A 27,128-nucleotide genomic window follows, 5' to 3' on the forward strand; every position below is an offset into this window, starting at 1 on the left:
GGGCAGAGGGAGAGCAGAGAGAGAACAGAGCGTGCTGAGAGAGCAGGCTGAGAAAGCAAAGAGAGCATAGAGTGAGCAGAGAAAAGAGAGAACAGCAGAGCAGACAGAGAGCAGGCTGAGAGAGAAGAGAGAGCAGAGAGTGAGAGATAGAGCAGAGAGAAGAGAGGGCAGAGAGAGCAGAGAGAAGAGAGAGCAATAGAGGGCAGAGAGAGCAGAGAACAGAGAGAGCAGAGGGAGAGAGAACTCTGTTGCTATAGTGACCCTGCATCACAACACTCTGTTGCTATAGTGACCCTGCATCACAACACTCTGTTGCTATAGTAACCCTGCATTACAACACTCTGTTGTACAATTTGTTTAATTCAATTCCACATATTTAATTGTTTTGTATTTCATTTCATATTAGTTTCATGTTTCAACCAGTCGCAGGTTAACGTCAACCTGACAGAGGAAACGTAACATCAATAACCAAACTGTTTTCACAATTAACATGCTTTTCTTGTTTCAACTATGTTTTATTATGAAAAGTACAATATATCCTTGTATACTTGTACAACTATGGAGCGTATGTCCATATATAATTATACAATTTGTTATTCAACATAAAGACAACAAATGATCACATTGGTATTTTAACGATGTTATTGTCAGAATTATAGGAAGACACGCATGTGTGTGTGTGTGTGTGTTTCTACAGTGTGTGTGTGTGTGGGTGTGTGTGTTTGTCCAGTGTGTGTGTGTGTGTGTCCAGTGTGTGTGTATATCTGTCCAGTGTGTGTGTGTGTGTGTGTGTGTGTGTGTGTGTCCAGTAAGTGTGTGTGTGTGTGTGTCCAGTGTGTGTGTGTCCAGTGTGTGTGTGTGTGTGTGTGTCCAGTGTGTGTGTATCTGTCCAGTGTGTCTGTGTGTGTGTCCAGTGTGAGTGTGTGTGTGTGTCCAGTGTGAGTGTGTGTGTCCAGTGTGAGTGTGTGTGTCCAGTGTGTGTGTGTGTCCAGTGTGTGTGTATCTGTCCAGTGTGTGTCCAGTGTGAGTGTGTGTGTTTGTCCAGTGTGAGTGTGTGTGTGTCCAGTGTGAGTGTGTGTGTGTCCAGTGTGTGTGTGTGTGTCCAGTGTGTGTCCAGTGTGTGTGTGTCCAGTGTGTGTGTGTGTGTGTGTGTGTGTCCAGTGTGTGTCCAGGGTGAGTGTGTGTGTCTGTGTGTGTGTCCAGTGTATCTGTGTGTGTGTCCAGTGTGTCTGTGTGTGTGTCCAGTGTGTCTGTGTGTGTGTCCAGTGTGTGTGTGTGTTTCCAGTGTGTGTGTGTGTCCAGTGTGTGTGTGTGTGTCCAGTGTGTGTGTGTGTGTGTGTGTGTGTGTGTGTATGTGTGTGTTTCCAGTGTGTGTGTGTGTCCAGTGTGTGTGTGTGTGTGTGTGTCCAGAGTGTGTGTGTCCTGTGTGTGTCCAGTGTGAGTGTGTGTGTCCAGTGTGTCTGTGTGTGTGTCCAGTGTGAGTGTGTGTCCAGTGTGAATGTGTGTGTTTTCAGTGTGTGTGTGTGTCCAGTGTGTGTGTGTGTGTCCAGTGTGTGTGTGTGTGTGTGTATGTGTGTGTTTCCAGTGTGTGTGTGTGTGTCCAGTGTGTGTGTGTGTGTGTGTGTGTCCAGTGTGTGTGTGTGTGTGTGTGTGTGTCCAGTGTGTGTGTGTGTGTTTCCAGTATGAGTGTGTGTGTGTGTGTGCATCCAGTGTGTGTCCAGTGTGAGTGTGAGTGTGTGTCCAGTGTGAGTGTGTGTCCAGTGTGTGTGTGTCCAGTGTGTGTGTGTGTGTCCAGTGTGTGTGTGTCCAGTGTGTGTGTGTGTGTCCAGTGTGTGTGTATCTGTCCAGTGTGTGAGTGTGTGTGTGTCCAGTGTGAGTGTGTGTGTGTCCAGTGTGAGTGTGTGTGTGTGTCCAGCGTGAGTGTGTGTGTGTGTACAGTGTGTGTGTGTGTCCAGTGTGTGTGTGTGTGTGTGTCCAGTGTGTGTGTGTGTGTGTGTGTCCAGTGTGAGTGTGTGTGTGTGTGTGTGTCCAGTGTGAGTGTGTGTGTGTGTCCAGTGTGAGTGTGTGTGTGTGTGTGTGTATCCAGTGTGTCCAGTGTGTGTATCACTGACAGAGGGACACTGAGTCACCATCATCCCAAAGCCCAAACCCTGGATAGAGGGGCTCAGTGAATGTGGAGGTGAATGTGTACAGGTGGGTCAGTGTGTCAGAGAAGGCTCTATAGAAGGACAGAGTGCCGGCTGGCCAGTCCAGATACACTCCTACTCTGTGGGAGCCGGAGGGGTGGACGTCTATGGTAGTGGAATTATTATTGTGCCAGGCAATGTAACCGTTGTCATAGCAGAACAGACTCCAGGACTTGTCATTGTGTCCAAGACCACAGTCATTACCCCCTCCACTCCTGCTGATTCCTTCATATGTCACTCCTATATTAGCCCCTCCCCCACTCCACTCTACCTCCCAGTAACAGCGCCCAGTCAGACCCTCTCTACACAGCACCTGTCTCCAGTACTCAAATCTCTCTGGGTGATCAGGATACGGCTGCTCCTCTCTCCTACATGTCACCTTTCTGTTCTCCTCAGACAGAGAGAAGAATCTGTTTACTGTGTTTGGGTCCAGTGTGAGATCACAGACATCTGATGGATGAAACCAGACACAATATTAGAAATCATCATCATTCACATTAGAATGTTAACTCACTTTTCACTAATTCATTTAATGTAGATGTTTCTAGGTATCAAAAGGAGAAGTTAAGGTAACTTGAGACTTGTTGAATGATCATATGTTATACTGTATGGTAATATAAAACACACTTATTCCCATTAATTACACACACACACACACACACACACACACACACACACACACACACACACACACACACACACACACACACACACACACACACACGTCACACAGACACACAGACACACACACACACACACACACACACACACACACACACACACACACACACACACACACACACACACACACACACACACACACACACACACATTGTCAAAGCAACTCTTTGTAAACCTTGGTGTCCCTGATTTCTGCTTCTGTAGAACCACAGCTGATATATGGTGATATATGGTGGTCTTTGACTTTGACTTAACTTGAATTAAGACTTATTCTTAGTCATATTCTTCACAGCAGTCAACACTCACATTTTCTAAGCCCAGGTTTCATTCTGTTCTCTCCACCATGTTCCACACTGTAGCGGTAAACAGAAGAACAGACAGTCATTGAGTGATACACCTGAACACACACACACACACCACCACCACCACCACCACCACCACCACCACACACACACACACACACACACACACACACACACACACACACACACACACACACACACACAGGGAGGGAATACTGTGTGTGTTTAATATTGTTTTAGGACTATGAAAATGGACAAAATGATTAGCCTATGGATTATGAAAACAACAAAAATAAATGTGAAAATGGGAGAGGAGAAATGACTAGACAGTGTTGTTTAACTCACTGACCATGACCCATGAGTTCTTCTTACCTTTGTTCAGTAGAAAAGTCTCCCTCTCTAAAGTGTATAGGTTGACTCATAGACCAGTCACTCTTCATGGACACACAGCTGGGTACAGGGGAGGCTGGTCTCTCCTGCTTGATTGGACTTCAACACAACAGAGACAAACATTACACCTCTCATTTACTCTGAGCTCAGATGGGGAAACATAAGAACAGTTTCATTCCAAAACTCTATATAACCATTTTCAGAAATGTTTGAGAATTTGCTTTTATTGTTTAAAGAAATTATGAAAGAGATTGGTGTGTTTTTCACTAGCTCATCATGGAATGCGATTGTTCAATGACAGCCATTTATTTGCATAAAATCTTTCAATTGATGTTTTCATTTCAGAGGGACAAATCGTCATGTTTTTTTTGCTAAATGCTATATATCTGCCTAACTCTCAGAGGAATATGTAGTACTGCTAGGTTTTACACAGTAATACTATATATCTGCCTAACTCTCAGAGAAATCAGTAGTACTGCTAGGTTTTACACAGTAATACTATATATCTGCCTAACTCTCAGAGGAATATGTAGTACTGCTAGGTTTTACACAGTAATACTATATATCTGCCTAACTCTCAGAGAAATCAGTAGTACTGCTAGGTTTTACACAGTAATACTATATATCTGCCTAACTCTCAGAGGAATATGTAGTACTGCTAGGTTTTACACAGTAATACTATATATCTGCCTAACTCTCAGAGAAATCAGTCGTACTGCTAGGTTTTACACAGTAATAATATATATCTGCCTCACACGAAGAGAAATCAGTAGTACTGCTAGGTTTTACACAGTAATAATATATATCTGCCTCACTCTCAGAGAAATCAGTAGTCCTATTAGGTTTTACACAGTAATAATATATATCTGCCTCAGCCTCAGAGGAATCAGTAGTACTGCTAGGTTTTACACAGTAATAATATATATCTGCCTCACTCTCAGAGAAATCAGTAGTACTGCTAGGTTTTACACAGTAACAATATATATCTGCCTCACTCTCAGAGAAATCAGTAGTACTGCTAGGTTTTACACAGTAATAATATATATCTGCCTCACTCTCAGAGAAATCAGTAGTACTGCTAGGTTTTACACAGTCAAATATGACCGACCGGTTCGCTTCAGTCTTATGTAGCAACATTTGAAATTGTGTTTTTCAGATTGGATAAAAGTAGAACCTCACGGCAAAAAATGGTATATCACACACTACAGTTGAGGAACAATGGGAAAGAAATTCTACTATGAAAAATGATAAACTTGTAACCTAACTTTTGAGAAAATGGCCTGTTCTTTGTCTACAGGGCTGAATGTGTTGGTTCCTACTGGAGAGCTCTTCTTTGTCTACAGGGCTGAATGTGTTGGTTCCTACTGGAGAGCTCTTCTTTGTCTACAGGGCTGAATGTGTTGGTACCTACTGGAGAGCTCTTCTTTGTCTACAGGGCTGAATGATTTGGTACCTACTGGAGAGCTCTTCTTTGTCTACAGGGCTGAATGTGTTGGTTCCTACTGGAGAGCTCTTCTTTGTCTACAGGGCTGAATGTGTTGGTACCTACTGGAGAGCTCTTCTTTGTCTACAGGGCTGAATGATTTGGTACCTACTGGAGAGCTCTTCTTTGTCTACAGGGCTGAATGTGTTGGTTCCTACTGGAGAGCTCTTCTTTGTCTACAGGGCTGAATGTGTTGGTTCCTACTGGAGAGCTCTTCTTTGTCTACAGGGCTGAATGTTTTGGTACCTACTGGAGAACTCTTCTTTGTCTACAGGGCTGTTACTTTGGCAGATAATGTCACTATCTACATAAATATATTTTGATATATAATTAACTAAATGTATGATGTTTTTAGTTTAACCTCTAACACCTCCCAAACCCAGATCCGGGAGCACCCCCATCAGTAGAAAAGCTACTAGCATAGCCTAGCATAGCGTCACAAGTAAATACTAGCATCTAAATATCATTAAATCACAAGTCCAAGGCACCAGATGAAAGATACACATCTTGTGAATCCAGCCATCATTTCTTATTTTTAAAATGTTTTACAGGGAAGACACAATATGTAAATCTATTAGCTAACCACGTTAGCAAAAGACACCACTTTTTTTTACTCCACCAGTTTTTTACTCCATCAGTAGCTATCACAAATTCGACCAAATAAAGATATAAATAGCCACTAACCAAGAAACAACTTCATCAGATGACAGTCTGATAACATATTTATTGTATAGCATATGTTTTGTTAGAAAAATGTGCATATTTCAGGTATAAATCATAGTTTACCATTGCAGCCACCATCACAACTCTCAGCAAAGCGACTAAAATAACTACAGAGAGCAACGTGTATTACCTAATTACTCATCATAAAACATTTCTTAAAAATACACAGCATACAGCAATTGAAAGACACAGATCTTGTGAATCCAGACAATATTTCAGATTTTCTAAGTGTTTTACAGCGAAAACACAATATAGCGTTATATTAGCATACCACAATAGCAAACATCACAACAGCATTGATTCTGGCCAAATGTAGCGATTACGTATAAACCACCAAAAGATATTAATTTTTTCACTAACCTTCTCAGAATTCTTCAGATGACAGTCCTATAACATCATATTACACAATGCATATAGAGTTTGTTCGAAAATGTGCATATTTAGCGGCACAAATCGTGGTTATACAATGAGAAAAGTAGCAAAGCTGCCCAGAAAATGGCAGGAGAAATCTTTGAAGAGGCACCTATTCTAATCAGTAACTATTCCAAAACTTGACTAAAAAATACAGGTTGGACAGCAATTTAAAGACAAATTAGTTCTTAATGCAATCGCTGGGTTACATTTTTTAAATTAACGTTACTTCAAGCATACAGCGTGCGCTAAAGCGAGACCGCACCATAATTCATGGCAGAATAATTATTTGACATTTGTCAACATAAGTACGAATTAACAGCATAAAGACTGCTTACTATTAGCTGGGCTTCCATCAGAATCTTGGGCAAGGGTTCCTTTCTCCAGAACAATCGTCTTTGGGTTGAAAGATGTCCACTTGTCCGGTCGAAATAGCCGCTAATGTTAGCCACCAACTGGAGAGGTGTCCAACTCGTGAACGCGCATGACAAAGAAATCCCAGAAAATCGCAATAAACTGCTATAAGTCGGTTTAAATTAACTACCTTATGATGTCTTTAACACCTATAACGAATAAAAACATGACCGGAGATATAGAACTACTAAAACGAAAGCGTTTGCAGGACGCCATTGTGATGTCTTCTTGCGTCAGGCGCACCGCTGAAAAGGACGGTACTTCCGTTCCACGGTCTTATAAAGGGCCCCAGATTGCGCAATCCACTCCATTCAAAATCTCCCCGCTTACTGACATCTAGAGGAAGACGTATGCAGTGCATGTTTTCATTGTTTGTTATGCTATAAATGGTTATTTTATGGCTGTAAGTGGTAAAATGAACTAGAAAATGTTATATTTTGCAATTCTGAGAAATTACTACTTTAGTAAGGAATTACACATTATTCAGTACTACTGCAGTTACAACATAATTCCAATAGATGGCAGCTTAAGACCACAAATGACATTTCAGAAGATTAGTTTAGTTTTCTCCCTGGATACACCACCACTCCCCCTCACAGGAAAACTCCTGTGTGCTTCTTTCTGTCCCTTTCCACACTGCTAACGCAAGAGGAAGGACTGAAAAAGCATTTAACAGATTACTGTGAAGTAATATAATGATGATTCATGTTTATTATCACCTGTTTTTATCTGAAAGCGAAGGGCATGTTGAGGTAAATTTATTAACCGGGAGGGTTGAATTATGTAATTTATTGGTGGGCTGGAAGACACACTCTTGTCTTTTCTATTCTGAGGTTGTTTAATCGCAATATCAGATATTAAAATATATTTTTCAATAATGTATGTATACTGAGGTTGAGGTTCTGACTAGTGTGATTATTTACCCAGGGTTCAATACCTGCTATAGTCACTATTTCTTTGCTCTCCCAAAAGCAACACAGCCCTAATACGAGATATATAGCTGACTAAAGTAATGAGTGACCATTTTAGAAAATCATGGGACATATAGTCTGTGGTTTCATGCTATTTTATGTCAATCATATTGCTGCTTGTAGCCTATAACTGATGCTTTGTGGTCTTATGCTGCCATCTATTGGAAATATTTAGCAATTAAAAGTTATTAATTCACCTACAGACATTGGTGATGCAGCTGAGGAAATAAACTGTTTTTTTCTTGTTAATTCCTTAGATAAGTCTCAAACCTGCCCCATCTATCCCAAGACAATTGCTGGACTTTCACATAGAGGTTTCCAGGTCACCCAGTTCAAAACACATTTGAAAAATATAACTAATTTGGCTTGTTTATCAAGTGTTCTGCCTTGCAATAATAAATATCATAAAAGGGCCCTAGAATTAGGGTTAAGGGTTAAGGGTTAGGGGTTAAGGCTAAAATAGGTAATACATAGGGTTAGAGTTTCTGTATAGCACTTTGTGACATCTGCTGATGTAAAAAGGGCTTTATAAATACTTTTGATTGATTGTTAGGTTTAGGGGTTTTAAGGCAAAAAACAGTATGGGTTTATAGCTCTCTTGCTATAGACCTGTGGCCTTCTGTGGGTACTACATAACTCATTTGCGACACCTGCTAGGCTCATAATCTGAGGTAGCAACTGAGTCAGATCTACAAATCAATGAGCTAGACCTGTCCATTTGGTTTGTACCTCAGTGAACCTGCGCAGCATTTGCTCAATTTGATGCCTACAAACGAACATTTCGATACATATCAAATTACCCAGCAGCCATTTAGAAACAACAAGTCGTCAAAAAGAGCGTAATTTCTTCATTAAAACATTTCTTCAGGCTGTTTAAATCTGCCACATCTTGAAAAATACGACATGTGTTTTGTTTTGATTGTTCTGAAAACAAATATGGTTCAAATGCTTAATGTTTGATGGCGCCAGGCATCACAACTGGGTTACCTGACCCTTTAAGGGAACGAGGGCAGTATTAAAAAGTTTGGATGAAAAGCGTGCCCAAAGTAAACTGCCTGTTACTCAGGCCCAGAAGCTAGGATATGCACACGCATGGTAGTATTGGATTGAAAACACTCTAAAGTTTCCAAAACTGTTCAAATAACTGTTTAAATAATAAAACACTGATATGGAAAACCTGAGGAAAATCCATCCAGGAAGCTTATGATTATTTTGATGTGAGTGTTTTTCCATTGAAAGCCTATTGACCATATACGTGGATAGGACCCAGATTGCAGTTCCTATGGCTTCCACTAGATGTCAACAGTCTTTAGATAATGTTTCAGGCTTGTATTCTGAGAAATGAAGAAGAATGACAGCATTTCATGAGTGGTCGGGTCGAACTAGAGCTTTTTTCGTGCGTAACTGGGAGCGAGACCGGGAGCGAGACCTCTTCTTTTTCCTTTGTATTGAATTTTTGGGGAGGATATAAAGAAGGACTTTATCGGAAAAAAACAACATTTATTGTGTAACATGGAGTCTTGTGAGTGCAACCATATGAAGATCATCAAAGGTAAGTGATTAATTTTATCGCTATTTCTGACTTTCGTGACTCCTCTACTTGGCTGAAAAATGATTGTATGCTTTTGTATGCGGGGCGCTGTCCTCAGATAATCGCATGGTGTGCTTTCGCCGTAAAGCCTTTTTTATCTGACAAAGCGGCTGGATTAACAAGTTCATCTTTATTTTGATGTATGAAAGTTAAATATTAATATTTCTGTAATTTGAATTTCGCGCTCTGCAATTTCACCAGATGTTGTCGAGGTGTCCCACTAGCGGGATGCCTATCCCAAAGAGGTTTTAACGTGTACACAGTTGAACAGGGAGTTCTCACAAAGTAGCCTTGTTTAACCTTGTTAATAATAAGCTGAGGTCAATGTTCACGGTTAATGCAGACAGGTTTCATTGCCAACAATAGCAAAGCTGCCATTGTGATGCAGAACAATGATCTGGGAATAGAACGTTCAGAAGGTGAGTTGGTGCCACGGTGCTCAATACAACTAATAGGAGCTGGCAGGGTGATAAATGACCTGAAATAAGGTCTGTTTTTTCACAATTACCTCATAACTAGGGACATATGGTAATGTTATGAAACTGGGCTCCATGGCGGATGCAATGAACTAGTCATCAGGAAAAAAAAGTAATGTGTCCAGCCTACTTGAGGCACCCCGAAAATAATATCAAAAAGTTTGGTCCTTGGACACAGAGGGGTTAAACACTAAAGTTACCGTCCATTTAGTGAAGAGAGGAGAACCGGACAGAGGTAGCCAGCATTCGTCAACGAGAGAGGCAGAAGCTCTCAATGGGATTTAACAGGTGGAAGAAACAACCGGGGAGCTCCATCGGTCCACAAGAAATGCAGGCAGCCAGAAATGATGTAGTGGTAGCTTGGATAACTAGGATGCTGCTGGTATAGTAGCTAGCTAGCTTATCTAGCTGTACTGACTAACTTGGCTAGCTAGCAGGTCTTTCGGCCTACCCTCGTCTCGAGGATGATGACGAATCCAGTGAACCACAAAATGAAACAAGGATAGAGAGTGAAAAGGATCTGGCTACACTCATACTGTCCCTGACTGTAAAGCAAAAAGCTAATTGAACAATAGACTTCACCGTCTCAACACTGTAGTGAACTCCGTCGTTATTCTGAGATCTGGGACCATGTCCACAAAGCGTCTCAGAGTAGAGAATTGGTCGTATAAGTGCTGAGAGTAAAGACATTTTACACTTATGGGTATAAATTAAAGCTATGCATGAAGTCTCTAGTCCCACCTAGTCAGCAGATATTTGGATACCTTGTGAGCTGTCCTAAGAAGTTAAGAGTTAACAGCAGGTGTCTTGATAATACTATAGAATAATGCAGCGAGTCAGTGGTTCCTGCGCCACATGTAATTGCTCTCTGGGATATGTGGGACGCTACCTGGCCAAAAGCCAGTGAAAATGCAGAGCGCCAAATTCAAATAAATTACTATAAAAATCAAACTTTCATTAAATCACACATGCAAGATAGCAAATTAAAGCTACACTTGTTATGAATCCAGCCAACATGTCAGATTTCAAAAAGGCTTTTCGGCGAAAGCAAACAATGGTATTATCTGAGGATAGCACCCCAGTAAACAAAGAGAGAGAAGCATATTTCAACCCTTCTGGCGCGACACAAAACACAGATATAAAAATATAATTCATGCCTTACCTTTGACGAGCTTCTTTTGTTGGCACTCCAATATGTCCCATTAACATCACAAATTGTATTTTTGTTCGATTAATTCCGTCGATATATATCCAAAATGTCAATTTATTTGGCGCGTTTGATCCAGAAAAACACCGGCTCCAACTTGCGCAACGTGACTACAAAATATCTCAAAGGTTACCTGTAAACTTTTCCAAAACATTTCAAACTACTTTTGTAATACAATTTTAGGTATTTTTTAACGTAAATAATCAAAAAAATTGAAGACGGGATGATCTGTGTTCAATACAGGAGGAAAACAAACTGTAGCTAGCTTTCTGGTCACGCGCCTCTATCTAACAGTACACTTGAAGTTACCCTCGTTCTGAACAGTGCTACTTCTTCATTACACAAAGGAAAAACCTCAACCAATTTCTCAAGACTGTTGACATCCAGTGGAAGCGGTAGGAACTGCAAGAACGTCCCTTAGAAATCTGGATTCCCAATGAAAACCATTGAAAAGAGAGTGACCTAAAAAAAGAAAAATCTGAATGGTTTGTCCTCGGGGTTTCGCCTGCTAAATAAGTTCTGTTATACTCACAGACATGATTCAAACAGTTTTAGAAACTTCAGAGTGTTTTCTATCCAAATCTACTAATAATATGCATATCTTATCTTCTGGGGATGAGTAGCAGGCAGCTGAATTTGGGCATGATTTTCATCCAAAATACCGAATGCTGCCCCCTATCCTAGAGAAGTTAAAAATAATGTTTTGTATATCTATATGATCAATCCATAATTAAAAAAGACCTACATGCAACAGTATGTCTTGTGCTTTTGGCAATGATTTATGTATAATAAGTGATACCATTTTGTCTTAATTTTGGCAGATTAACTCAGGTTTTCGCCCAGCGGCTAAGGAGTAGGAGCTGTGGCAGGAGTTGGACTTGTGGTTGAAAGGTGGCTGGTTCGAATCCCTGGCCGGGTGTCGTAAAAAACAGGCGAAATTGATCTAACCACTGTAGGGCTGCTGGGTTCACATCCTCAAAACATTCACCTTTCGTTGATCAGAACTCTAGAGGTTTTTCTTCACTGAACCCAAAAATATTATTAAGGAAGGGATAGAAGCCTTTTTGGTTCTATAAGGAACCTTCTTTTCTAAGAGTGTAAAATAAACACGTTTTTCTTTTGATTATTTAATTATCTACATCATGTTATTTCAAGTTCTCCCTTTGGAGCGCAACATCACATTGTTAAAAAATAATCCTAAATTGGGCATGGCTATAAATTGGGAGATTGAAGGCATCTAAGGTGTAATATGTGTTCGATGAAAATGAACATTGTTGCAACGTTGTAGACCACATTATTGGCAAGGGACTTGATGCCTACTATGCCAAAGATATTTAGAGTTGTTAAACGGGTGTGAAGAGTGTGTTGATATAACGGTTATATTGTCAAAAGTCCCCAGATTGAGAACCCCTGCAGTACCTCCACAGACCCCGGATTGAGAACCCCTGCAGTACCTCCACAGACCCCGGATTGAGAACCCCTGCAGTACCTCCACAGACCCCGGATTGAGAACCCCTGCAGTACCTCCTCAGACCCCGGATTGAGAACCCCTGCAGTACCTCCACAGACCCCGGATTGAGAACCCCTGCAGTACATCCACAGACCCCGGATTGAGAACCCCTGCAGTACCTCCTCAGACCCCGGATTGAGAAGCCCTGCAGTACCTCCTCAGACCCCGGATTGAGAAGCCCTGCAGTACCTCCTCAGACCCCGGATTGAGAACCCCTGCAGTACCTCCACAGACCCCGGATTGAGAACCCCTGCAGTACCTCCACAGACCCCGGATTGAGAACCCCTGCAGTACCTCCTCAGACCCCGGATTGAGAACCCCTGCAGTACCTCCTCAGACCCCGGATTGAGAACCCCTGCAGTACCTCCACAGACCCCGGATTGAGAACCCCTGCAGTACCTCCACAGACCCCGGATTGAGAACCCCTGCAGTACCTCCACAGACCCCGGATTGAGAACCCCTGCAGTACCTCCACAGACCCCGGATTGAGAACCCCTGATTTAGCAGATGCTCTTATCCAGAGTGATTTACAGTAAGTGCATTCATCTTAAAAAAGCTATTTGTTTTGGAAATAAACTTAATCAAATCTTCATAAAATTGTCATCTTACCTCTTAGCTTTGGTGTCATGTCCCCCAGAGAGATGCATTTTAGAGGCAGGGCCCCCCTCCTCTCTCTCCCCAGAGAGACTCATTTTAGAGCACTGTCCCCTAAACAGAGATCCAGCATGTTGATTGTGGTTAACATGGTGACAACTAATTATTGATTGTCAATTGTTCTTATTTATTCATTATCTCTTTGATAAATAAAACATTTACTAACAGACATATCGAAACAGTCAGGTGATTTAATGCATCACATGAATATGTAGTTGTGACATTTCATCTCCATGGTAACTGTCAATAATAATAATAATAAGTCACTGTTTGTTAAGGTAGTTATAGACAGTACAGCAACAATAATAATAATAATAATAATAAGTCACTGTTTGTTAAGGTAGTTATAGACAGTACAGCAACAATAATAATAATAATAATAATAAGTCACTGTTTGTTAAGGTAGTTATAGACAGTAGAGCAACAATAATAATAATAATAATAATAATAATAATAATAAGTCACTGTTTGTTAAGGTAGTTATAGACAGTACAACAACAACAATAATAATAATAATAATAATAATAATAATAAGTCACTGTTTGTTAAGGTAGTTATAGACGGTACAACAACAATGATAATAATAATAATAATAAGTCACTGTTTGTTAAGGTAGTTATAGACAGTACAGCAACACAAGGCCATGTCTCACAATTATTTGTATTAATTAAAAGTAGGATATTTATTGTCTTTCAATCTGTTATTTTCTAAATGTATCTGAGAATGTAGACAGAAGGGCTAAAACGGACATGAATGATCTGAGGGGGAAATCATTGATCCATTCAGAAAGGTTTTTTGGAACAAGTAAGAGATTTTATATTATGTAAAGTAGACTAGGTTATAATGTATAGTAGTGGGTTGTTAGTGATATGTAGATGTTATATTATGTAAAGTAGACTAGGTTATAATGTATAATAGAGGGTTGTTAGTGATATGTAGATGTTATATTATGTAAAGTAGACTAGGTTATAATGTATAATAGTGGTTGTTAGTGATATGTAGATGTTATATTATGTAAAGTAGACTAGGTTATAATGTATAGTAGTGGGTTGTTAGTGATATGTAGATGTTATATTATGTAAAGTAGACTAGGTTATAATGTATAGTAGTGGGTTGTTAGTGATATGTAGATGTTATATTATGTAAAGTAGACTAGGTTATAATGTATAGTAGTGGGTTGTTAGTGATATGTAGATGTTATATTATGTAAAGTAGACTAGGTTATAATGTATAGTAGTGGGTTGTTAGTGATATGTAGATGTTATATTATGTAAAGTAGACTAGGTTATAATGTATAGTAGTGGGTTGTTAGTGATATGTAGATGTTATATTATGTAAAGTAGACTAGGTTATAATGTATAGTAGTGGGTTGTTAGTGATATGTAGATGTTATATTATGTAAAGTAGACTAGGTTATAATATATAGTAGAGGGTTGTTAGTGATATGTAGATGTTATATTATGTAAAGTAGCCTAGGTTATAATGTATAATAGCAGTTGTTAGTGATATGCAGATCAAGGTCTATACCTCGGCTATAGCCTACATATCATAGATGACCAGTCTAAACCTGTTCAGACCAGTTCACATAATGTTATAGTCCTACCAGTAGCAGGACAGAAAACGTACTGTATATAACCTACATATCATAGATGACCAGCCTAAACCTGTTCACGTCAGTTCACATAATGTTATAGTCCTACCAGTAGCAGGACAGAGAATCTACACTATATATACAAAAGTATGTGGACACCCCTTCAAATTAGTGGATTCGGTTATTTCAGCCACACCCGTTGCTGACAGGTGTATAAAATTGAGCAGACAGCCATGCAATCTCCATAGACAAACATTGGCAGTAGAATGACCTGTACTGAAGAGCTCAGTGACTTTCAACGTGGCACCGTCATAGGATGCCACCGTTCCAACAAGTCAGTTCGTCAAATTCCTGTCCTGCTAGAGCTGCCCCGGTCAAATGTGAATGCTGTTATTGTGAAGTGGAAACATCTAGGACCAAAAACGGCTTAAACCGTGAAGTAATAGGCCACACAAGTTCACAGAACGGGCCTGCCGAGTGGGGAAGCGCATAAAAATGGTCTGTCCTCGGTTGCAACACTCACAACCAAGTTCCAAACTGCAACGTCAGCAAAATAACTGTTCGTCGAGAGCCAAGCATCGGCTGGAGTGGTGTAAAGCTCGCTGCCATTGGACTTTGGAGCAGTGGAAATGTGTTCTGGGTTTGGCGGATGCCAAGAAAACGCTACCTGCCCGAATGCATAGTGCCAACTGTAAAGTTTGGTGGAGGAGGAATAATGGTCTGGGGCTGTTTTTCATGGTTCCGGCCCCCAAGTTCCAGTGAAGAGAAATCTTAACTCTACAGTATAAAATTACATTCTAGACGATTCTGTGCTTCCAACTTGGTGGCAACAGTTTGGGGAATGACATTTTCTGTTTCAGCATGACAATGTCCCTGTGCACAAAGTGAGGTCAATACAGAAATGGCTTCTCGAGATCGGTGTGGATGAACTTGACTGGCCTGCACAGAGCCCTGACCTCAACCAATCGAACACCTTTGGGATGAATTGGAACGCCGACTGCGAGCCAGGCCTAATCGCCCAACATCAGTGTCCGACCTCCCTAATGCTCTTGTGGCTGAATGGAAGCAAGTCCCTCCAGCAAGGTTCCAACATCTAGTGGAAAGCCTTCCCAGATGAGTGTAAGCTGTTATAGCAGCAAAGGGGGGACCAACTCCATATTAATGCCTATGATTTTGGAATGAGATGTTCGACAATCAGGTGTCTACATACTTTTGGTCATGTTGTATATATAGCCTAATCTAAATAAAATAAAATAATATAGTGTAATCTAAATCAAGTCAAATGTTAATTGAGTCATTTTCTATTACGGTATCTTTACTTTTACTCAAGTATGACAATTCAGTATTTTTTCCACCACTGTTCTAACGTTCCATATGAGACACAGTTTCAACAGACATTCTGGAACTGCGTCGGATACAAAGTTACTTTACATTTCATATCAGGAACTAAAGTAACGGTCACTGGGTGAATTAGTTTTGCATTGCCCGGTTCCCCGGGTGAGCAGAATTTGCGCATTTTACACCATTCTATTGGTCCTTAAAATAAATGTCCACTCCCCTGTAGCACCGGGCCATGCAAAACGAACTTCCCACTGTCGCAGCGCACTGAGACACAGAGTTCTGAACCCAGACGCGTTTCTTCAAGACATCCCTCTTACATTATTTTTGATAAACATATAATTTACTCGAAACCAAGTTTAGCTGTGTTTTTTTCCTCCAACATGTGAGTTACTGTCGGACTTTAATGATTTATTAACAGCAGTGGCGTGCCGTGGGCATGGGGCCTAGGCCTTCAGTGAGGTACTACACAGTCCCACCCGAATTAATCCACCTCTTATTACCATCATTATGATACCATGGCTCTAGACACTATACATTTAGACAGAAACGCAGTATAACCAGGCGTTGCGTCACCTTGAAATTGACAAATTGACATTTTTGGGTAAACAGTGTTTAACAGACAACTCAAGTTTGCAAAGCCAGTGTGGCTCCAAACACCAAATCGATCACTTGCAAATAATAGGCATTCCCAGCAGTACAGTTTGCAGTGCTTCTCAGAGCCTGTGAGCCATTGACAGCGCTCGTAGTTGAAACTTTGAAAGTGGCGAGCGAACGAACCCCTTTCCCGCCTGTGACAGGCTTTGTGGCGTCGGGCGACCTCTCCTTACAATGTCGAACTTTTCTTGAAAAGTTCGTCTTGAGAATGGCGTTATAATTATATCCTAGACCAAATCGATATCTTCTCCTCCTTCCGCCATTGGGTTGAAAAAACAGTTTAGTAGAACGCGAATTAATTCGTTTATCAAATTTAGTTTCCTAGATCTGCATAGACCTGCCCATAGGACCTGCCTCTCAATATTGGTAATCCAATCAAAAGACGTGCACGCACTACGCCTGCTAGCTGGCTCCTGTGTAACACTGGAGCCAGCCAGCAGGCGTACAATAGCCAACTCTAAAGCTGATTGGTTGACACAAAATTTTTATTTCCATTCACTTTAAGCTACAAGCGCCCGCACTGTTGATTCTGAAGGCCTGAGGGCAGATTTTAGACCCCTGGCAACACACGATGGCTGAATATGATTGGATAAAAGATCTAACATAAAGACCAGCCCTCCAAATCTCAACCTGGGGCTGGAAGCAGTGCAACCAAGAGGAAAGCTATGAAATGAAGAGTATAACTCTTACTCTGGGGAATAATTTAATACATATTTGTGGGAAAATATATTTAAAAAATATATATATTCTGATGATGTTTAGGCCAGCAGAGAAGGCCTTGCAGGCCCTGGCGGCCCACCACTGATTAACAGGCCTAAAAACCCAAAAGTTTTTAATTTGAGAATGTTCATTTGTATGCCTCAAATATCAAACTGTCTTAAAATATGTGATGATTAGTTGAATCAGGTGTGTAAGTGCTGGTAAGAACAAAAGGATTGAGAAACCCTGAGATAAACATAAAACCATATAATTGAAAAGCTCCTCCACCATCTTTACCAGACGTTTTACTGATAACATGTCGGCCTACTGATTAGTTTACACTTTGAAAACTGCTGTCTGTCAGCAACTCAGCTCAAGTAGCAGTTCTACTAACTAGTAATATCTCATTCCAGGTATTCATTCTCTTACTCTGTCCTTTAGAATTCATTATTGTTCAAAGATACTTAGAGATCGTTTACGCATCTTTTAATTTGTAAAATATTGTTTACTCAACTTTGTATTTTGATAATTATCGTTTTCCCACTTATTATTCGTTTCCAACGTTAAGTCTAAATTCCATCGTGGAAACCGGGTCCAGGTTGGTCAGCATGATAAGAATCATATCTCAAACCTACTCTGTCTATTGAATGTCTGACGACAACCTAACTTTATAATAGTTATATGTAGCCAAGACTTACCAGAGTCTGTCCGTCTGTGCTTCAAATCAACACATTTATCCTGCTTCTAATGTTGCCGAGAAACGTGCGCTACAGTTTCAACAGCTGTTTTATAAAGGCGTAGACCACACCCTTACTTTCACTTTCATCTGAGGAAATCACGTCCCTTCTGACGTCACTGGTGTATGGTAAAATAATGACGACAGAACCCTGTGAGATCTACTAACTAGTAATAAAATGTCTTTCCAGGTATTTATTCTCTTTCTCTGTCCTTTATTGTTCACAAATACTTTATTTGTACTTCTCTCCATACAGTGTTTTCTGCTCTGTCATCTCACCATGGATCCTGCACTCAGCCATCTCCCCACCCTGATAATAAAGGGTTGTATTGGTATCTTCCACTAGATGGCAGTAAATACCTGCTGTAACTAGACTTTACAACAGCATTCCTTATTCATACAGGCAGTGTCTCAGATGAGGAGTGCTAATCTAGGATCAGGTCCCCCCTGTCCATGTAATCTGATTCATTATGATCTAGGATCAGGTCCCCCCTCTCCATGTAATCTGATTCATTATGATCTAGGATCAGGTCCCCCCCCCTGTCCATGTAATCTGATTCACTATGATCTAGGATCAGGTCCCCCCTCTCCATGTAATCTGATTCATTATGATCTAGGATCAGGTCCCCCCTCTCCATGTAATCTGATTCATTATGATCTAGGATCCGGTCCCCCTCTCCATGTAATCTGATTCATTATGATCTAGGATCAGATCCCCCCCTGTCCATGTAATCTGATTCATTATGATCTAGGATCAGGTCCCCCTCTCCATGTAATCTGATTCATTATGATCTAGGATCAGGTCCTCCTCTCCATGTAATCTGATTCATTATGATCTAGGATCAGGTCCCCCTATCCATGTAATCTGATTCATTATGATCTAGGATCAGGTTCCCCTCTCCATGTAATCTGATTCATTATGATCTAGGATCAGGTCCCTCTCTCCATGTAATCTGATTCATTATGATCTAGGATCAGGTCCCCCCTCTCCTTGTAATCTGATTCATTATGATCTAGGATCGGCAGGTAGCCTAGTGGGTAGAGTGTTGGGCCAGTAACTAAAACGTTTCTAGATTGAATCCCCGAGCTGACAAGGTGAGGGTGTCATGGTTGGGATGGCCTGAACTCAGAGCCTGATAGAATACCAAGGAAAAGGACAGTAAATTACAGCAAATTTGACCCTCCAGTTTCCCTGAAACAGAAGGTAATTGAACCAGGAAACTTTGTCCCAAGATATAACAGAAGGTAATTGAACCAGGACACTTTGTCCCAATATATAACAGAAGATAATTGAACCAGGACACTGTCCCAAGATATAACAGAAGATAATTGAACCAGGACACTGTCCCAAGATATAACAGAAGATAATTGAACCAGGACACTTTGTCCCAATATATAACAGAAGATAATTGAACCAGGACACTTTGTCCCAATATATAACAGAAGATAATTGAACCAGGACACTTTGTCCCAAGATATAACAGAAGGTAATTGAACCAGGGCACTGTGTCACAAGATATAACTGAAGATAATTGAACCAGGACACTTTGTCCCCAGATATAACAGAAGATAATTGAACCAGGACACTTTGTCACAAGATATAACAGAAGATAATTGAACCAGGACACTGTCCCAAGATAAACAGAATATCATTGAACCAGGACACTTTGTCCCCAGATATAACAGAATATAATTGAACCAGGACGCTTTATCCCAAGATATAACAGAAGATAATTGAACCAGGACACTGTCCCAAGATATAACATAAGATAATTGAACCAGGACACTGTCCCAAGATATAACAGAAGATAATTGAACCAGGACACTGTCCCAAGATATAACTGAAGATAATTGAACCAGGACACTTTGTCCCCAGATATAACAGAAGATAATTGAACCAGGATACTTTGTCCCCAGATATAACAGAAGATAATTGAACCAGGACACTGTCCCAAGATAAACAGAATATCATTGAACCAGGACACTTTTTCCCAAGATATATCAGAATATAATTGAACCAGGACACTTTGTACCCAGATATAACAGATACTAATGCTGGTTTCAGTCTGACCTCGTCTTTGACCAAATGTGTAACAGCAGTTTGTAACTGTATAGCAGAATAACTGTGTACATAATCCTAATAGTATGGACTACATTTAAACACTTAAACATTGTCTTATTTTAGGGAGTGGACTGGTGTGGTCAGATAGCCTAGTGGTCAGACTGTTCAGTAAGCCGTTTAAATCTGTCGGTGCCCTTAACTTAAGCAAGGCACTTACACCTAATTTGCTCCATGGGCACCGTACTACTATGGCTGACCCTGTAAAACAACACCTATCATACTACTATGACTGACCCTGTAAAACAACACCTATCATACTACTATGACTGACCCTATACAACAACACCTATCGTACTACTGTGACTGACCTTGTAAAACAACACCTATCATACTACTATGACTGACCCTGTAAAACAACACCTATTATACTACTATGGCTGACCCTGTAAAACAACACCTATCATACTACTATGACTGACCCTGTAAAACAACACCTATTATACTACTATGGCTGACCCTGTAAAACAACACCTATCATACTACTATGACTGACCCTGTAAAACAACACCTATCATACTACTATGACTGACCCTGTAAAACAACACCTATCATACTACTATGACTGACCCTGTAAAACAACACCTATCATACTACTATGACTGACCCTGTAAAACAACACCTATTATACTACTATGACTGACCCTGTAAAACAACACCTATTATACTACTATGGCTGACCCTGTAAAACAACACCTACCATACTTCTATGACTGACCCTGTAAAACAACACATTACACTGCACCTATCATACTACTATGACTGACCCTGTAAAACAACACCTATCATACTACTCTGACTGACCCTGTAAAACAACACCTATCATACTACTATGACTGACCCTGTAAAACAACACCTATCATACTTCTATGACTGACCCTGTAAAACAACACATTACACTGCACCTATCATACTACTATGACTGACCCTGTAAAACAACACATTACACTGCACCTATCATACTACTATGACTGACCCTGTAAAACAACACCTATTATACTACTATGACTGACCCTGTAAAACAACACCTATTATACTACTATGTCTGACCCTGTAAAACAACACCTACCATACTTCTATGACTGACCCTGTAAAACAACACATTACACTGCACCTATCATACTACTATGACTGACCCTGTAAAACAACACCTATCATACTACTATGACTGACCCTGTAAAACAACACCTATCATACTACTATGACTGACCCTGTAAAACAGCACCTATCATACTACTATGTCTGACCCTGTAAAACAACACCTATCATACTACTATGACTGACCCTGTAAAACAACACCTATCATACTACTATGTCTGACCCTGTAAAACAACACATTACACTGCACCTATCATCCTACTATGACTGACCCTGTAAAACAACACATTACACTGCACCTATCATCCTACTATGACTGACCCTGTAAAACAACACCTATCATACTACTATGGTTGACCCTGTAAAACAACACATTGCACTGCACCTATAATACTACTGTGGCTGACCCTGTAAAACAACACCTATCATACTACTCTGACTGACCCTGTAAAACAACACCTATCATACTACTATAGCTGACCCTGTAAAACAACACATTACACTGCATCTATCATACAAATCAAATGTATTTATATAGCTCTTCTGACAGCTGATATCTCAAAGTGCTGTACAGAAACCCAGCCTAAAACCCCAAACAGCAAGCAATGCAGGTGTAGAAGCACGTAGTCTAGGAAAAACTCCCTAGAAAGGCCAGAATCTAGGAAGAAACCTAGAGAGGAACCAGGCTAAAAGGGGTGGCCAGTCCTCTTCTGGCTGTGCCGGGTGGAGATTATAACAGAACATGGCCAAGATGTTCTAATGTTCATAGATGACCAGCAGGGTCAAATAATAATAATCACAGTGGTTGTAGAGGGTGCAACAGGTCAGCACCTAAGGAGTAAATGTCAGTTGGCTTTTCACAGCCAATCATTCAGAGTATCTCTACTGCACATGGTGTCTCTAGAGAGTTGAAAACAGCTGGTCTGGGACAGGTAGCACGTCCGGTGAACAGGTCAGGGTTCCATAGCCGCAGGCAGAACAGTTGAAACTGGAGCAACAGCACAACCAGGTGGACTGGGGACAGCAAGGAGTCATCAGGCAGGTAGTCCTGAGGCATGGTCCTAGGGCTCAGGTCGTTCGAGAGAGAGAAAGAAAGAAAGAAAGAGAGAATTAGAGAGAGCATACTTAAATTCACACAGAACACCGGATAAGACAGGAGAAATACTCCAGATATAAAAGACTGACCCTAGCCCCCCGACACACAAACGACTGCAGCATAAATACTGGATGCTGAGACAGGAGGGATCGGGAGACACTGTGGACCCATCCGACGATACCCCCGGGACAGGGCCAAACAGGCAGGATATAACTCCACCCACACCCTGTAAAACAACACCTATCATACTACTATGACTGACCCTGTAAAACAACACCTATCATACTACTATGGCTGACCCTGTAAAACAACACCTATCATACTACTATGACTGACCCTGTAAAACAACACCTATCATACTACTATGACTGACCCTGTAAAACAACACCTATCATACTACTATGACTGACCCTGTAAAACAACACCTATCATACTACTATGACTGACCCTGTAAAACAACACATTTCACTGAACCAATCTGATGTCTGTGACAATCAAACATGTTAAAAACTAACCAACATAAAGAAAATTTCAGCATTGATTTATTTTATGACAACAGTTAATAGAACAATGCTGTTTATAAATCTAGTTGACCTTCATCCAATGACACCTTGACATGCATTACCCTCTCACTGCAGAAACATATTCTCATGAAATCACATGACTTCTAGTTAGAGAAAAGGACTCCTGTAAACATGGCCTGCTACAAGCAGGAAACAAGTTATGGACGAACCAGAAATGTCACATGTCTGTTTGACAGTTACCCTGAAAGATGCATGTGTGAACTATCTTGTCATCTCTTTGGTTAACCACATTGGAACATTCTAGTCTTTAAGGACATGAACTGGCAGAACAGGTTTCAGCAAAGGATGGAGTCAATGTTTTCAGGAAGGTGTAACCATGACGATAGGAGCGACAGACTAAGGGCAAGGGCAACCACCTGAATTACTGCCCTATAAATGCAAAGAGCAGTCTACACAAACAGTTACCTGAACTACTGTCCTACAAAGACAAAGAGCCACCTGAACTTCTGTCCTACAAAGACAAAGAGCATCTACACAAACAGCCACCTGAACTACTGTCCTACAAAGACAAACAGCCACCTGAACTACTGTCCTACAGAGACAAAGAGCATCTACACAAACAGCCACCTGAACTACTGTCCTACAAAGACAAACAGCATCTACACAAACAGCCACCTGAACTACTGTCCTACAAAGACAAAGAGCATCTACACAAACAGCCACCTGAACTACTGTCCTACAAAGACAAAGAGCATCTACACTAACAGCCACCTGAACTACTGTCCTACAAAGACAAAGAGCATCTACACAAACAGCCACCTGAACTACTGTCCTACAAAGACAAAGAGCATCTACACAAACAGCCACCTGAACTACTGTCCTACAAAGACAGCCACCTGAACTACTGTCCTACAAAGACAAACAGCCACCTGAACTACTGTCCTACAAAGACAAACAGCCACCTGAACTACTGTCCTACAAAGACAAAGAGCATCTACACAAACAGCCACCTGAACTACTGTCCTACAAAGATAAAGAGCAGTCTACACAAACCGTGAATCTGAGAAAAATGGCTTCAAGTTAGTTTTTAGTCCATGCATATCAACCATGACCACTGATCTGACCTATGACCCCTAAAACGCAAAAGAAAAGGGAAATATCTAGAAATCTGAATGTGTTTATCCAGCTTTCTTGTTGTTTTTCTGTTTGATGGTACCATAACAAGTTGTCATTTACAACTGGGACCTGGCCAAGATAGAGCAAAGTAGTGCGACACAAACAACACAGAGTTACACATGGGATAAACAAACGTACAGTCGATAACATAATAATAAAGTATATATACAGTGTGTGCAAATGAAGTACGATTATGGAGGTAAGGCAATAAATAGGTAATAGTGGCAAAATAATTACAATTTAGCAAATAAACACTGGAGTGATAGATGTGCAGAAGATGAATGAGCAAGTAGAGATACTGGGGTGCAAAGGAGAAGAAAGAAAATAACAATATGGGGATGAGGTAGTTGGGTGGGCTATTTACAGATGGGCTATGTACAGGTGCAATGATCGGTAAGCTGCTTTGACATCTGATGCTTAAAGATAGTGAGGGAGATATAAGACTCCAGCTTCAGTGATTTTTGCAATTCGGTCTAGTCATTGGCAGCAGAGAACTGGAAGGAAAGGCGGCCAAAGGAGGAATTGGCTTTGGGGGTGACCAGTGAAATATACCTGCTGGAGCGCGTGCTAGGGGTGGGTGCTGCTATGGTCACCAGTGAGCTGAGATAAGGCGGGGCTTTACCTAGCAAAGACTTATAGATGACCTGGAGCCAGTGGGTTTGGCGACAAATATGAAGCGAGGGCCAGCCAACGAGAGCATACAGGTCACAGTGGTGGATTGTACATGGGGCTTTGTGACAAGGTGGATGGCATTGTGATAGACTGCATCCAATTTGTTGAGTAGAGAGTTAGAGGCTATTTTGTAAATAACATCACCGAAGTCAAGGATTGGTAGGATAGTCAGTTTTACGAGGGTATGTTTGGCAGCATGAGTGAAGAATGCTTTGTTGCGAAATAGGAAGATGATTATAGATTTAATTTTGGATTGGAGATGCTTAATGTGAGTCTGGAAGGAGAGTTTACAGTCTTACCAGACACCTAGGTATTTGTTGTTGTCCACATATTCTAAGTCAGAACCATCCAGAATAGTGATGCTAAATGGGTGGGAGGGTACGGGCAGCGATTGGTTGAAAAGTATGCATTTAGTTTTACTTGCATTTAAGAGCTGTTGGAGGCCACAGAAGGAGTGTTGTATGTCATTGAAGCTCTTCTGGAGGTTTGTTAACACAGTGTCCAAAGAAGGGCCAGAAGTATACAGAATGGTGTCGTCTGCGTAGAGGTGGATCAGAGAATCACCAGCAACAAGAGCGACATCATTGATGAATACAGAGAAAAGAGTCGGCACGAAAATTGAACCCTGTGCCACCCCCATAGAGACTGCCAGAGGTTCGGACAACAGGCCCTCCAATTTGACACATTGAACTCTATCTGAGAAGTTGATGGTGAACCAGGCAGGGCAGTCATTTGAGAAACCAAGGCTGTTGAGTCTGCCGATAATTTAAGGGTCCTTTGTGTAGCTGGTGTAGAGAGTCAGGCGCAGGACAGCAGAATTGAGTAATCAACGTACTTTACTCAAAAAGACAAATATACAAAGTAACATTATGAGCCCACAAAGACGGACCGAATTACAATAAACAATCACTCACAAACACAACATGGGGAACAGAGGGTTAAATAATCAACAAGTAATTGGTTGAGTGAAGCCAGGTGTGTGAGACAAAGACAGAACAAATGGAAAATGAAAAGTGGATCGGCGGTGGCTAGAAAGCCGGTGACATCGACCGCCGAACGCCGCCCGAACAAGGAGAGGAACCGACTTCGGCGGAAGTCGTGACAGATAAGAATGCCAGAGTCGAAAGCCTTGGCCAGGTCGATGAATACGGCTGCACGGTATTGTCTTTTATCGATGGCGGTTATGATATCGTTTAGTACCTTGAGCGTGACTGAGGTGCACCCGTGACCAGCTCGGAAACCGGATTGCATAGCGGAGAAGGTACGGTGGAATTCGAAATGGTCGGTGATCTGTTTGTTAACTTGGCTTTTGAAAACTTTAGAAAGGCAAGGTAGGATAGATATTGGTCTGTAACAGTTTGGGTCTAGAGTGTCACCCCATTTGAAGAGGGGGATGACCGCGGCAGCTTTCCAGTCTTTAGGGATCTCAGACAATACGAAAGAGAGGTTGAACAGGCTAGTTAAGTAGTTGTGTTTTAATGTTTTGAATGTTGTATTGTAGTAGGCCTAACCCTCACCAATTGTTCTGGTTATGGAGAGAGACACCAGACAAGACACAGAGACAGAAACAGAAGAATAGGATATGATGGAGAGAGACACCAGACAAGACACAGAGACAGCAACAGAAGAATAGGATATGATGGAGAGAGACACCAGACAAGACACAGAGACAACAACAGAAGAATAGGATATGATGGAGAGAGACACCAGACAAGACACAGAGACAGAAACAGAAGAATAGGATATGATGGAGAGAGACACCAGACAAGACACAGAGACAACAACAGAAGAACAGGACATGATGGAGAGAGACACCAGACAAGACACAGAGACAGAAACAGAAGAATAGGATATGATGGAGAGAGACACCAGACAAGACACAGAGACAGCAACAGAAGAATAGGATATGATTTAGAGAGACACCAGACAAGACACAGAGACAACAACAGAAGAACAGGATATAATGGAGAGAGACACCAGACAAGAGACGGAGACACCAAGGAGGGGAGGGGAGAGCACACAGTAGACTGTATTACTTAATGCTGCTATAGGGATTCTAAATACTGCACTGTTTGTGTGTGTGTGTGTGTGTTTGTGAGTTTGTGTCTGTGTGAGTGAGTGAGTGTGTGTCTGTTTGTGAGTTTGTGTCTGTGTGAGTGTGTGTGTGTGTGTGTGTGTGTGTGTGAGTGTGTGTGTGTTCGGGTAATGTGGGATTATTTCATTGGTTTGGCTCATTGGACAGGTCAGAGTCTGTTTGAAGATGTTGAGGGTATTTGGCAAAACACTGGTGTTGTATTCATGGGTTTAGCTGGAAATTCCCTCCCGGACCACTGTACTGGCTATGGGCTAAGCCACCAATGTCTTCAAATCCTAGGGGAGAGAGGAGCTGCTACCCCTGGGGAGAGAGGAGCTGCTACCCCTGG

At 41.2% G+C, this 27,128-nt stretch overlaps 1 protein-coding gene across 1 annotated transcript; it reads right to left on the reverse strand.

Moving 5' to 3' along the window:
• Window positions 1-491: 491 nt before the first annotated feature.
• On the reverse strand, window positions 492-18,564 carry LOC129841930 (stonustoxin subunit beta-like). Its single transcript, XM_055910302.1, has 5 exons — window positions 17,983-18,564; window positions 12,955-13,053; window positions 3,542-3,658; window positions 3,174-3,220; window positions 492-2,636 (listed from the first exon to the last, which is right to left on the reverse strand). Exons 2-5 carry the CDS (start codon window positions 13,035-13,037, stop codon window positions 2,104-2,106), a joined length of 780 nt encoding a protein of 259 aa, XP_055766277.1. The 5' UTR covers window positions 13,038-13,053; window positions 17,983-18,564; the 3' UTR covers window positions 492-2,103.
• Window positions 18,565-27,128: the final 8,564 nt, after the last annotated feature.

The sequence above is a fragment of the Salvelinus fontinalis genome, unplaced genomic scaffold (assembly GCF_029448725.1).
Source record: "Salvelinus fontinalis isolate EN_2023a unplaced genomic scaffold, ASM2944872v1 scaffold_0004, whole genome shotgun sequence".
Lineage (NCBI taxonomy): Eukaryota > Metazoa > Chordata > Actinopteri > Salmoniformes > Salmonidae > Salvelinus > Salvelinus fontinalis.

What these genes read in the sequence shown, in the direction of transcription:
- LOC129841930 (XM_055910302.1), bottom strand. Translation starts at nt 13,037, where the DNA reads ATGAGTCTCTCTGGGGAGAGAGAGGAGGGGGGCCCTGCCTCTAAAATG. An exon ending in CATGACACCAAAGCTAAGAG is followed by an intron (nt 3,659 to 12,954) that starts GTAAGATGACAA and finishes GTTGTGTTGAAG; the next exon opens with TCCAATCAAGCAGGAGAGAC. An exon ending in GACTTTTCTACTGAACAAAG is followed by an intron (nt 3,221 to 3,541) that starts GTAAGAAGAACT and finishes TTACCGCTACAG; the next exon opens with TGTGGAACATGGTGGAGAGA.